Source organism: Equus asinus, chromosome 8 (genome assembly GCF_041296235.1).
Source record: "Equus asinus isolate D_3611 breed Donkey chromosome 8, EquAss-T2T_v2, whole genome shotgun sequence".
Classification (NCBI taxonomy): Eukaryota; Metazoa; Chordata; class Mammalia; order Perissodactyla; family Equidae; genus Equus; species Equus asinus.
In genome coordinates this window covers 73,998,014-74,012,380 of record NC_091797.1, presented here as the reverse complement: position 1 = coordinate 74,012,380, position 14,367 = coordinate 73,998,014, and the positions used below count along the sequence as shown (strand labels likewise).

The window sequence follows — 14,367 nt, the reverse complement described above, 5'->3', positions numbered from 1 at the left end:
GAGAACGCTGACACCAAAGGGCCAAGTGGGAGCGGTGAGCCAGTTTTCCGAAGGATCAGTTCATCGACAAATAGTTTCTTACTCTGCCAATTTATTCTTCTCTGTGTAATCCCGGAACTTCAAGAATTCAGGTTCTCGCGTTCTACTTTGGCTGCCCAGGGTTTCACTGGTTTGGATCCTGAGTGCGGACATGGCATCAGTTGTCGGGCCATGTTGAGGTGGCGTCCTACATGCCACAACTAGAAGGACCCACAACTAAAAATGTGCAACTGTGTGCTGGGGGGATTTGGGGATAAAAAAAGCAGGAAAAAAAAAAAGAAGAAGATTGGCAACACTTGTTAGCTCTGGTGCCAATCTTAAAAAAAAAAAGAAGTCAGATAAGTATTTGTGTAATGAAGACCCTATGGTAAATATGAATGTAAGTTTTTGATGAATGTCAGAAAACAGTTGTTCTGTCAATGAGCCAAAGATAGTCCTTGGATATGGGCCCCCGTGTGTCTTCCAGCAAAAGACATAAAAAGCCTGAGAGCACCAAACTACCATTTTTACACATCTAGTACGTCCCAAATAAGCATGTTTTTAGCCATTAGAACTTGCCTACTTGCATACCCTGCAAAACTGCACCCCGCGTCTGCTAGCCACGCACCCTAGAGCTAGGAGGCTTCCAGCCACAGCTGCCCTTTGGAGCCCTCTGAGCTGGAGAGATCCCCCTGTGCTGCTTCATGATGTCATGTGGACACGTAAGCCCCCTCTGATCCTCCCCTCCCCCCCCCAACCCCGGGGCTCGCTGGCCCTCCTCCCCTTCTGGGTGGCAGCCCCTCCTGCCATATCGTTGGAGGGTCTAATGCCCTGAGGACTCCTGCAGCATTCAAATCTGTCAAATCGTAGCCCAGACAAAGCTTGTTGTGTGCCTCTGCCACCTGCTGGTCACGTCTTTCTCCTTGATGAGCCCCAAATCCCTCACGCCCATCACAATGCTGGCTGGACCCAGCCTGAATCTTTTTCATATAGTTTTAGATATTGTAGTTTTTAAATAACAAGCCTTAAGAATATCACCAAGCCTAAAGATATTTCTCTAAACCAAACTTAATGAATATTCAACACATGGATTTTTCTGGGCTTAGATTGCTCTAACAAATATAATCTAAAATTAAGAAGGGTTTGGACTAAGAACTGGAATTTAGGAAGAATTTTCTGACTTGCATTTGGGAGAGAGGCAGAACCTCAATAATCTGACTTTAGGCTTGTGTTTTTGGCGGCCAGCGTTCGTTTCTTCTGTTGTAACTGGAATTTCCTTTTGGAAGCCACACCTTGCTCACTCCTCCTGCGAGGTTCAGACAGGATTAACTTCATTCGTAGTCCACGGATGGTTTTAAATGATCACATCGGTGAGGACCCTATTTCCGGGAAAGGTCACATTCTGAGGTTCTGGGTGGACGTGAATGTTTGGGGGACAATATTCAGCCCACTACACGCACCCTTATTTCTTCCTCCCTTCAGAAGGAGGAGCCTCAGCATTGCAGACAGAGTGAGCTGGGGGCTGGGCCCGTGCAGCTGGAGCGAACTCGGGCTCTGCCTGTCAGGTGTCACAGCCCGAGGGGCAGGCTGGGGGTCGGAATCTCCAGACTCGATCCTGCCTCCCCGATGGACTTACCTTCTGATTTCGGTTCTGTTTCTTAATCTCTTGGTGCCACAGATTTCTCATTTGCAAACCTGGGGTAGTGACACCCACTCACAGTGTTGCTAAGAGGAGGAAGTGTGTTCTTAATGGTAAAGCATGAGACAATTTATGTAATGCCCCTGGGAGTGGCTGGCCTGTGGGCACGGCCTCAGTAAATCTTAGCTATTATAATTCCACAAGTATTTCTGAGCCGCACTGGGGTGCACACAGCTCCTGGCATTGAGTGGCCATCGGTGTTTGGACGTGAATGTTTATTGTCAGGGCATCACCACTGTTGTCTTCAGGTGTCGTGACGTCAAGTTGTCGCCATTCTTGCTTTTGCATAATTGTTAGTTCAGTTTCGTCATGAGCACTTTCCTGTTTGTGGCTTGTTGGAGTCACTCTAACATTAGTGGACATTCTCATCTAAATATTTTGGCTGGTGGATTTCCAATAGCCAGACTATATGTATCTTTTGTTGTCTAAATATGAGTCTCCTTTATCTCCTGTGGTTAGAGCGGAATTCAGTATGTCCCTCCCCTGGCCACGCCCACACGATTTGCTTGTCTTGTGACAGCTCCAGTTGCCTCAGGTGGAGGTGGGAGCAGAAGGAATACCTACCCCATGGGGTGGTGTGCAGATTACACGTGAATTATCATAATGAAAGGCACTGAACAGTGCTTGGCACATGGAAGGTGCCCGAGAAGTTTTGACCTCCGTTAATCAGTTCTTTTCTCACAGTTCAGTGGATACTGGGGGCACGTGGGCCATGGTCTTGGTCTGTGGCCAAAACCATCGGAGACTCGCTGGTCTGGACTGAGCCTTGTCCCTCTTTGCATTTCTTGGTGCTCCATGCACAGCTCCAGGAACTCAAGAACTTCCCCTGAGATGTTAGAGGACTACAGGGATAGTAAGTGGTAGGAAAGTATTTCAGGGTGTTGATGATTTCAGAGTTCTAATTGTCTGCCTCCCCAGGCAGACAGTGCAAGACTTGACCTACCCCAGCCAAGTTCAGGAGTCTTCAAGCCCACCCTCACTTCTGACACCAACTGCAAGTTTAGGGGTCCCCAGGACCACTCTCAGGTTCAATAATTCACTGGAAGGACTCACAGAACTCAGCAACGCCATTGCCCTCACAGATATGGTATGACAGTGAAAAGATGCAGAGGAGGACCGGCCAAGGAGGAGGCACGTGGTGGGGTCCAGCAGAGGCCCAGGGGTGAGCTTCCAGTGTTCTCTCCCAGTGGAGAGAACAGATCTGCATAATTCAGGTTTAGTGGACATCACCAAATAGTGTCCCAAAGATACTGACCCAAATTACACTCACCCAGCAGTACACACAAGTTCCCATTACTCCACATCCATGCCAACACTTGCTATTTTCTGTCTTTTCGTTTTAGCCATTCTGATGGGAAAATGCCTGTTTGGTTTTTGTATTGTACAAGGAGATTTTCTAGAGTGGATTGTTCATAGTAGTAATGATATGATAATTAAAAATAATAATTGAAAAGTTAAGACAAACACAGCCATGGAGTGCATCTGTCATGTTGTGGCTTCAGGCCCTTTGGAGATAATTTGTGGCTTTTGTGCTCACTGTTACTCTCCTTAGCATATATGAAACAGCATATGGCATCTCTTTATTGTGGTTTTTGAAGGGACTTTTGCAGCTTGAAAGTCTACTTTTGGGCAGGAGGTGGGCCCTAGAATGCCTGGAATTGGGGTGAGGCAAGTATTTGGTTTGGGGAGATGTCCTCTTTGCCTGGAAATTAGCCACATGAAAGTTTCTGGATCCCCTTGTGTTCCAGATTGCCGATGCAGCAGGGTCACGGGCTCGGGGCTGTCTTTGCCACAGCTCTGGGGAGCTACCAGAGTCAAAGGAGGCCTGTGCTGCAAGGAGACATGAGGACATTGTGGGGGGAGACCGCAGTACTGCTAGGTGGGCTTGGAGGAGGGCGGGGATAGTGCCAAGCAGAGGGCTCGGATGTGGACAGCGAAGGACAGAGGATGGGGAGTGGAAACTGAGAGCCAGCGATGCTTCAGGGGAGAAAACAGACACGCCCAGGTGGCCAAACCTGGAGGGTAGTTGGTGGCTGGCTGCCCCGGGAGGGAAGGGTGTGGACAGCCTCTGCGATGGGCTGTCGTCTGGGCTCCAGACAACCAAGAAGAGGGGAGGAGTTGGCTGCTGTCTCCAGCGCTTAGCAGCACGTAGAAAAGCATTCAGGATGTCATGGGGCCAATAAGCCCATCTGAGAAACCCCCGGGAGGCCACCTTGCTCTGTCCCTTGCCTCCGTTCAAGTGCAGTACGGTCCCTCAGGTGCAGCAGCCCTGATGCACAGCCTGTAGGCACTGGGATGACCGTGCCGGTGGCTAAAATTTGGAGAAATGTTACCGCCTCTTGGTTCAGGGTCACCATCCCGAGTCTGCCTCCTGCCCTCCCCTGGGACCCCCTGCACCTCTTTAGGACCAACAAGTACCACGTTCACACACACGGAGCAGAGTGAGCTCCGTCCCTGCTTTAAATACTCGGTGAGATACTTGGCTGTCGTCACTGGCTGGCCGCCTGCTTCTCAAACTCCCCGGGACCGTTCGCCTGTTGCAATGGCCTCTGTCAGGAAAAACAAAAAGATGGCAAAGGAGGACAGTGGGGAGGCACTGTGCATTGCATCCCACGGATCAACTGATACTGAGGGACGAGGTCCCTGAGGACAAGGGGACCTGTGCCTTGTTTCTGAATCAGAATGAAAGAACTAGTAATAAACAAAAACCTCGAAGGAGGTCTTCAGTGGACATGCTGTACCTCCAAGACCGGAGGGAAGCGAGGGCTGGCAATTAGGGCTCAGTTAGCAGCTGGAAATGAAGACGTTGTAGTCACCAGATGTAACTACTGGGGCATCTGTCTGTCAGGCAATAGATGGTACAAGTGGGGTCATGAAAGAAACCCTGTGTGTGGGGGGCATAGCTGGGGTGGGGGAGGGCGTTTTGGGGTGAGAGGATCTGGTTTCTAAGCCTGGCTCTGCCATGGACCAGCTCTGTGACCTCCAGCTGGTTGCTCACTCCGGGGGTGGGAGGGTCACAGCTTGTTCTTCTGGACAGTGAGAACAATAGTGGTAATTCTGCCCATGGGGCTGCTTGATGAAAGAACTCTGTGAACCATTGCGTGCATGTGAAAGTACGTGATAGGCTGTTAAAATAGCAAGTACTGATAGAAATGAGGAGGTGCCATGCAGAGTGGGAGGTCTCTGCTTATGGAGGCACGAGTTCTGGAACATTCTCTGCAATTGCCCCTTTGGCAGCAAGATGGAATGGCTGCAAGTAGGGACAGAACAGGATGCCTCTATTCATGGTTCGCATAAATTAATTCCTGGAACATCATGATGGCGATAAATAAGGCTTTGAGGAAGTGGCACGTTTAGTCACCAGAATTCCGCAGGAAGAGTGATCAAGTCAGGCCAAAGAATGGCATCTGGGTCTCTGGAGGGAACTGTCATACTGCAGGGCTTTCTCAGGAAATCCCAGCCTTATGCAAGAGCTAGCAGGTGGATGTCTTAGCTCTGTGTAAAGACCTATAGGAAGCGGAATACAGGAAGCAGAAAGATTTCCTTCTAATCTAATTACTCTGCAAGGATTTGAGTCTCCTAATTCCACCCCAGCTTCCTTACGGTAGGCAGCGAAATCGGGGCTTTAGGACCAGCCTCGAGTCCAGAACTCTCTCTCCTACTGCTTGAAATTCTGCCTTTAGAGATTCTCTTCTTTGAGTCTTAAAAGTTCTTTGATTTTGATAAATCCTCTTTTTAAGTTTTAACCACTTCTGGGAGGGGCCATTCACCTGTTTTTTTCCCCTTTCCTTTCTTTTTTTATTGAGGCAAAATTCGTATAACATCAAATTAACACTTTCTGAGTGAAAACTTCAGTAGCATTCAGTAAATTGACAGTGTTGTGCAAACACTACCTCTGTCTAGTTCCAAAGAACTCTTGTCATCCTAAATGGAAACCCCATAGCCGTTGGTTAAGCGGTCACTCTCCACTCCTACCCACCAGCCCCTGCCAACACGCAGCTCTCTCTGTGGATTTACCTGTTCTGGATATTTTATATAAATGGCATCATACATTATGTGGTTTTTTGTGACTGGCTTCTTTCACCTAGAATAATGTTTTCAAGGGTCATCCACATTGAAGCATGGCTCATACTTCATTCCTTTTTATGGCTGAATAATATTCCATGCTATGTGTATACTACATTTTATTTATTCGTTCTTCAAATGATGCCATTTGGGTTGTTTTTGCCTATGGTAAATAGTGCTGCTATGAGCACGCGTGTATAAGCATTTGAGTATCTGTTTTCAGTTCTTTTGGGTCTATACCTAGGAGTGGAATTGCTGGATCGTATGGCAGTTCTAGGTGGACTTTTTGAGTAACTGCCAAACTGTTTTCCACAGCAGCTGCACCATTTTACGTTCCCACCATCAGTGCACGAGGTATCCAATTTGTCCACATCCTCACCAACACTTGTTATTTTCCCTTTTATGAGTATAGCTATCCTCGGGGGTGTGAGGTAGTATCTCGCTGTGGGTTTGGTTTGCATTTCCCTATCCGCTAATTGTGCTGAACATCTTCTCATGAACCTGTTGGATGTCTATATCTTTGGAGAAATGTCTAGTTAAGACCTTTGCCTTCTTTTAAATTGGGTTACTTGTCTTTTTTGTTGTTGCGTTACAAGAGCTCTTTATATATTCTGGATACTAGACCCTTATCAGATAAATGATTTGCAGCTATTTTCTCTCATTCTGCAGGTTGTTCTTTCATTTTCCTTCACCTGTTCCTATTGGTGTCTTGGACCCTGCTGTTAAGTGTGGATTTGATTAATTAATCTCTTGGAGGGAATCTTTGCTTCCAAGTTCTTGGTGGTGGTGGGATATTTGTCTTAATGGATCTGTCTTTGCTGATGCTCCTCTAACTCCCAACATACGAATCGTGCATTCCTTTTGCTATATCTGTGGAGAAGGGTGCCAGAGCCCCACTGGGCATTTCTTGTTGGTCCACAGGCCTCTGGGGAGCAGAGGAGGGGTCAGGCACCTTCATGGTCAAGCATGTGCTGACCTTCAGCAGCATTTGTTCATGTCCTTGGGAGTCCAAGTATGTCCTTTTTGTATTACATGCATCTGTTAAGGCACCGCGAGCAGCGGGGTGCTCTGCGACCCTGTCTTCCTCCTGGTTGTTCTCCAGACACGTCCACAGCATCAGGACAAGTCCCAAGGCTGCTCTTGGAGAACTTGGGGCTGCCTGTACAGTCCCTGCTGTTCCCGAGGAGACACAGTGTGGTTTCAGGAGCAGGGGGCAGGTGGAAGACAGCCCAAGACCTGAGCTCTTGTTGGCCTTTTCTCAATGGCGGACGATCTGGGTCCTTGGATTCTTCCCTGGGGAGCTGAGTTCTGCAAACACCGTGCCAGGCACTGCCTGGCCACATTATCCCGCCTGAATGCTGGTTTATTTTTCTCCTGAGGACTGCGTGCTCTCACTGTCTCCTTCTCACAGTGTGGTCACTGCAGCCGCCTCCTCCTCAGTCCCCTGAGTGGGACAATCCCCTGGACTTGCAGAGTCCCTACAGCCTCTTTTTCCACCTCCCACCTCGTGTGGACCCTCCCCCATCTCCAGGTGAGGAACAGGCCCCACGGCTTCCAGCCCCTCCTGCCCAGACACAGCTGTCTGCTTTCCGTCCCACGGGGACCCCTGAAACAGAAAGGGATCTGGTTCCCAACACACGGATTAAACAGGAAATTAACACACGTGGCCAGTGCTGGAGGTCCTTCTTCACGTGCTTGCAAAAGTAACAGGGCACTTGGTTTTCAAAGGAAAGCCGTTTACTGCCACTCCTCCTTACATCTCCCAGAGGAAAGGGGAGGTCTGCTCTAACTCTGTATTTTTACTACCCATTTCCAGCTAAAATGGTTATGTATCTATATATTTCTTTCTCTACCCCACAGAATTAAGGCAGCAGCAGGTGTGAAAATAACAGCAGTGAGAGTCAGCAGTGAAGACCAATGGGCAGTGCAGGAGGAAATAGATAACGGCAGCGTTCAGACCACGGCCGCCCTCACCTGTGTGGGCCACCTCCCGGATGCGCAGAGCAGGTGAGCGCTGAGGTCCTCAGGGCGCCTCGGCAGTGGGGGTTGGGGTGGCTGCAAGAGCTGACAGCAAAATAATGTGTGTGTAAATAAAGCGATGCCGCTGCATTTAACGGGAAATGCGTTACTTTCAGCTCATGGGCGCAGCTCAGTCCTACAGCTTCCGAATGGCTCCATCAGGGGACGTGCCGCAGAATGAGGCTTTCGTTCTTTACACTCTTTATGCACCAATGACCTAATTAGATTGGCAGTCTCAAAAATTACCTGAGCTCACATTTGTCACAGTGCAGGGTTTGATAACCGTATTTTAAGAATTTATTATTATTATTATTGTTATTGTTTGCAGTGAAGAGTTGAAGAATGAAATGGGGGAAATAGACATGATCCACGAGGAAAGAGGAAATGTACTTTTTTATGAGCAATCTGACAGCGGCTGTAGCTCTTGAGTAATTGCCTCCCGGTGCTTAAGGAGGCATTTTGCAGATATCACACCTGGGTATTGGCACATGGCTTCAGAATGTTAAGTTGGGTGAACTTGCCATTGCTGGCAGGCAGCTGGTCTTCGCCAGCGCAGATACCTGCCTTGGGCTTTGTGGGCTGAGCTCACCTGGGAAGCAGAGGGAGGTCATTTGCTCATAATTGTGCATCAGGATGCCCAACAGGCAGAAGGAGCTCTCACGCCTGTTGCAACAGGCTTCTCCTCAGTCTCTTTGCCTCTCCTCTTGTCCCCTTTTATTGAACACCCGCTTTCTGTGGGGTTGCTTCCCTGGTCGGGGGATGAGCAATGCTGGACCTGCAAACCTCCTGCTGTCGAAGGAGCGATGGCTCACCCTTCAGTCAGGATGAGTCTTGAACTCCTCAGCTTGGCATACGAGTCCCTTTCACATCTGTTACTTATCACCTTCTGTGGTCATAACCTGTCCTCTTTTCTTTCTTCTCTGGTATTTAAACTCTGAGGTCCACAGTGTTGGCACCGAGGCGGTACTCCGTGCATGGATGAGGGAGGGGCTGGGCGGGTGGGAGCATGAGAAATGGAGAGATTGGGCAGAGCTTGCCTTTGCAGTGGAGTTGTGTGCTGGGGGCGTTCTCTGTTGGATGACCCTGGCCAACCTCAGCTAGAACTCTGCTCTGCCGGCCTTCGAAGGTCTCTTTCAAAGGGAAAGAAGTGACGCAGGTTGAGTGGTCAGGAGCCTTGTGTTAGGAATATTGATCAAGTGACCTGGTGCCCCTCACTCCATACTCAGCCTTCTGGTCCTTGTCCTTTACACCCCTTGACAGCCTTCAGTCTGCGACCTCATGTGGCCCATGGTGTCCCTGGAAATCTATACCTGCCTGCTGAGCACTCCCAAGTCCTGAGTTGCCAAGACACGGAGAGAGCCTAGGACTTTTCTATTTTCTCAGGTGCTTTCAGTTGCAAGTAATGGAATATCTACCTTAAAATGGTTGCAAAAATAGGGTTTTATCATCTCACATGACAAGAAATTTAGAGGTGGGCGGTTCTGTGGTTGGTTAATTCAGGTGCAAGGTTGTGTCACCCAGGTGTGTTCTGTCTTTCCACTCTATGGTATCCAGTTCACTGGCTGTCATCCTCCAGCTTGTTTCCTTATGGTTGCAAGATGGCTACAGCAGCTCCAGGCATCGCACACTCATCCAGATGTATATAAAGACTGGAAGGGAGGGGGGCTTGTCCTCATGTGTCTCTTTACCAGAGAAGAAGACCTTTCCAACAACACTCCTGGAAGTCTTCCCTTTCCATCTCCTCAGTAGGCTGTGGGCTCCACGCCTTTGCCCAGGACTCAGGGGAGTCTGGGAAAGGGAATATCTGGCATTATTTTCACGCTTTGTAGTGGGAGATGGTCTTTGCTGTCAGGGAAGAAGAGGGGAAGAATGGCGGTCAGCGAGCGGCATTGGCCACACTCTTCAAAGGTGGTGTCCATCACAGGCTGTGACCTGACCTCTGTTTTGCGCTGAGGCCCTGTGTGTGTGGGTCCCCACTGGAACACTTCCTCTTGGTTGCTGGGGTGTTTGTCAGATGGGCTCTGTCCAAATGATGCTGTTAGATACTGTACTGATGAAGCCCAAGCCAAAAAGGGGACCTAGTTTCCTCCTGCATGTGGAGAAGTTCAAGGGTGGACTGGTACAGGGGCGTCTGGATCCAGATGCTCAAGCATAGCCTGTCTCCTGCCTTTTCTCTGGGTTGGCATTGTCTCTGGCAGGCTCTTCCCTCCTGGTGGCAGGCTGGCTTTCAGCATCCATCCTGCTGACTTGGTCCCTCCAGGAGAATGCTGCTCTTCTCCATCAGCACAAGTCCTGGGGGTGGTCGTCACTGGCTCTGCTGGGAATAATGTGGATCATGGACCCACCCAGGACCAATCCCTGTAGCCAGCCCTGGAAGTAGCAGGTGGATGGACCCACCTGGACGACATGGACTTGGAGTAGGGAAGAGGATTCTTGAAGGAATGGATGCTGGGAGGGCAGATACAAGAGGTGGCCAGGCAGTTACCACAGTCCTGCTGACCCTCCTGTTGTGCTGGAGGAGTCTGCATGGGACGCTCTGACCTTCGCCCTCAGGAATCACTGTCCAGGCGTATAATGGTGGTCTCCGTGGTCTACGCATAGGAAACTGATTGTGTTGAAATATTGGACTGATCAAGGGGTGATGTTTTAAATTGAAGGAAAAATACAGGCCATGGTTATCACTCTAGGTTTTGTGAGAATCAATTTTGCATTCTTTTTAGAAGAGATAAAAAAAGATTGCAAGAGAAAAAAGTCATTATATAACCAGAGTTACATAATTATGAGCCGGTCTCACATTCCAGAGTCCGCTTTCTCTTTTTCACTTCCAGCTTCTGACCTCCCTTGGGCGGTGAGAAGGACAGGGAGCGTTGCCTTGGCATGACAATTTAAGCTTATCTAATACCCCTCTAAATTCCATTCCATAATCTAAATAAATAATTGCTTCTTTTTATACTGTTTTGTTGAATTGTGATATCAAATGAGGTGTGAAATACAGGCTCATGAACCATGTTTGCTGGCTAACAAAATGAATATATGAATATACCCTTAACAAAGCCTCCCACAGAAAGCTGTAATCTCTGAATTGTGACAACCTCGGGCGGAATAGAGTTTTTAATAGAATATAATGTACAAACTGCCTGAAATTCTGTGATAAGAATTAAAAATGTGTTGTATAGGAAGACCCGAGGCGCTGGGTTAGAAAGGCCGGAGAGGTCTTAATTTAAAGTATTTTAATGAACACTCATTGTGAGGAAACGTGAGTCAGCAAGATGAAAACCACAAGATAAAGAGTAGTGTTGCCAAAAGAGGAGAGAAGAGATTAGAAAAATAAGCAAATTTGAAAGTGTCCAGAACAGATAACAGGGAACCACAGAGAATGAACGCTGGATGACGGACTGTTTGCGTGGAAACCACGGGCAACCGGAGAGCGGGAGAGCAGGTTGTTCCTTAAATGGTTTCTGTCTGGCTGCTGAGACCCAAACCTTGGAGGAAATAAGTGGCAACTTTTTATGTGGTCAGAAACCGCTACCACTTTACAGAGCTCCTTCTCTGAAAATTGGAGAAAAGCTCAAGTGCACCCTGGAAAGAGGAGTGTGTGCCTCTCCATGGGGTAGAAAGGCAAATGCCCCAAAATAGACGTCTTCAAAGAAACAGACACACCCCATGTTGTTGTCCCCCAACTCAAGGTGAGATCAAGGTCAAAGTCAAGGTTACCATGTTTGAAAATCCGGAACCGATCTTAGGAGTTCATCTTTGCCTACTAATGCAGAAAATATGATCACTAATTGAGCAGAGGAAGGCGACACCATTTTAGCTAACTCAGTGAACTCACCGTTTTTTTGTGAAATTTATCAGTTGAACATTAAGCAACAATGTTAATGTAAGAAAGTTGCTGAGTCATGTGTCATTTTATGGAAATTCGTATCAGGCTAAATCTTTCATTGTGCTTAAGGATTCTCAGTCAAGTTAAAAGAATAAAGAAGAATGAAGACAGCTCGGTGATGAGAACAGCTGCCTCTGTTTCTAGGAAGTAGGAGTAGTTTTTCCGACCAGACTCAGTTTATGTTGATTTGTTTCTTTCTGTGAAAGAGTTTATTGGGAGAGAAAAGATAGAATGGATGGGAGGATTTAGTATGTCTTTGAGGGCAATTTTGTGAGAATCTGTTGTCCATTCCTTATTTTATTTTAAAAATAGAAACCACATAATGCTTATGAGGAGCCAGACAATGTTGTAAATCCTTTGGGAAAATCATCTTTTAAAAGTCAGAAATATTAGAACACTGTGAGGCAGATAACTACTGTTATTCCCTTTTAACAGATGTGTAAATTGAGGCTTGGTTTAAGTGACTTCCCAAGGTCACAGAACCAGTGCAGTGCCAAAGCAATCTGACTTCAGAGTCCAGCTCTCTCCCACCGCAGCAGACCCTCCACGAGGCGCGAGAAGCTGTCCTCTGTGCCGTCCCTTAGCGTTCTCCTTCCGTCTCCATCTTTCAGTTCTCTTGTCCCAACCAGACTGAAAACCCAGGAAAAAGCAGCGCCCACAGCCCTGGCTGGCCATCTAGCGTGTGGAAATAGGGGCTGTGGTGGGTTGAAGGGTGGCTCCTCAAAAGGTGTGGCCATATCCTAATCCTCGGAGCCTTCAAATGGGGCCTTATTTGGAAAGAGGCTCTTTAAGGAGGTAATGAAGGATCTTGAGATGAGGAGATCTCCCTGGATTATCTGGGGAGATAAAATACACACACGGAGAAGACACACAGAGGAGGGCACGTGAAGGTGGAGGCAGAGACTGAGTGATGTCACAAACCAAGGAAGCCGGGGAACGCCTGGAGCCCCCAGAAGCCGGAGGAGGCAGCGATTCCCCCTAGACCCTTAAGAGGGAGCCAGGCCCAGACTCTGGCTTCCAGAACCGCGAGGGAATAAATCCCTATTGTTTTAAGCCATCACGTTTGTGGTACTTTGTTAAGGCAGCCCTAGTAAATTCCCACAGGAGCTCAATGACTGCTTGTTAAAGGAAGAAATCAAGGCTTCTCAATCCTGGGTGCCTGTCGGAATAGGCGGGGGGTCTTGACAAGTACACATGTCTTAGACCTGGGAGGGTCACAGGCATCGGCATTTTAAGAAAAGTCCCCAGTGTTTTTATGGGTCCCCAGCGTGGAAGAATTACTGGGATACAGGAATGAATGAAATACTAATAAATTTAAACCTCGTAAGAAGATTAAGGTATTTTACTTTTAACAGTTTAAGGATTCGAAAATAATGGATTTAGAAACGCTCAATTTTTGGATTTACAATAGCATTTGCCGTGGGACACCTGGAGATCTCTGAGTACCAGCTACCACAATAGTTCAAAGCCAGGATTTGATGTATAGAAATACGTTAGGTACTGGATCCGCCTGTAATTCATGCTAGAAAGTGACAATAGAGTTCACCTATAGGATATGGAGGGCCCCTCCTCTATCTCCCCCCAGAAAATCAGGCCAGCCGAAGAAAAGAAAAAAAGAAATATTTTTGAAAACCTTCCCCTCTTTTTCTAACGAGTGGGCAACTCTGTGAATTTACGCTGCTGGTCAGCTTCAGTGTGAGTATAATAGAAGGCTTCTTACTTCAAAATGATAGATATTCAGCTGTGGAAAAGTGAGCAAATACAGCTGAGTAAAGAGGAGATAAAGGTCATCCCTGAACCGAGGTGTGATTCAAAGGCCACCACCGCTGGTGTTTTGATGAGTGTATTTGTATGTGTGTGTTCACATGAATGCACATTGTGTGTGTTCACATGTACCCAAGTATGTTATTTTTGTCAATACTAGAATTTGTTTAGCTTTGAAAGCTGTCGTTTTCTGTAACAATATAGAATAAATATATGGCAATCTCTTTTCATGTCACTAAATATTTAACTATAACAATAATTATCAACCTCTTTGAAAAACTGGTAAAAGTGGTGGACCTCTTCCTCCCAAAATACAAACATGCACACATAAACAATTTTTTTCCAACAATTTCAAGATTCGTGGAGGCTCTCAATGAACCTATAATTTTAAATGTAATATTTAATAATAGAATAATATTCTATTGATATTATAGAGGCATATTCTATTCACTAATCATATTTCATCTTTTCCTCTTAAACATTGTTACTAGCCATTTTTATGTTTCTTTTTCCCCCTCTTAAACATTCTTTTTTTCTTTTTAAACATAAAATGTCTGTTGAACATTCCTGTAGGTAAATCTTTAGGAGAGAATGCCAGAAGTGAATGAGTAGGTCAAAAGATTTGATGCTGTTTTAAGTTTTTATGCTTTTGTGAAATTTTCCTGCCAGTTTACACTGTCTACTCTGTGTGAGAGTGCTTGGTTCTCAATTCCTTTACCAACATTGGGCATTGCCTTAAAAAGATAACTTGATAGTTGAAATATGGCTGTCTTCTTGTAGGCTTAATTTGCATTGACTTAATTTCTGGTGAAATTTAACAGTTTTTCCCATGTTTGTTTGTAAATGTTTTTCCCTACTTTGTTGTCTTTAGTTTTAAAAATTATTGTTTTGTAGCTTTAGCAATATTTTAGGCTTTTGT

At 46.8% G+C, this 14,367-nt stretch overlaps 1 protein-coding gene across 3 annotated transcripts in view; it reads left to right on the top strand.

The window, feature by feature from the left end:
* The window catches only part of LOC106840849 (transmembrane protein 132B), a 358,331-nt gene that overhangs the window by 185,827 nt on the left and 158,137 nt on the right, over positions 1–14,367 (top strand). For all 3 annotated transcript variants that reach the window (XM_044776053.2, XM_070515849.1, XM_070515850.1), the window contains one exon: positions 7,643–7,789. In XM_044776053.2, the coding sequence (XP_044631988.2) occupies positions 7,643–7,789 (147 nt within the window). The remainder of the gene's footprint in view (positions 1–7,642; positions 7,790–14,367) is intronic.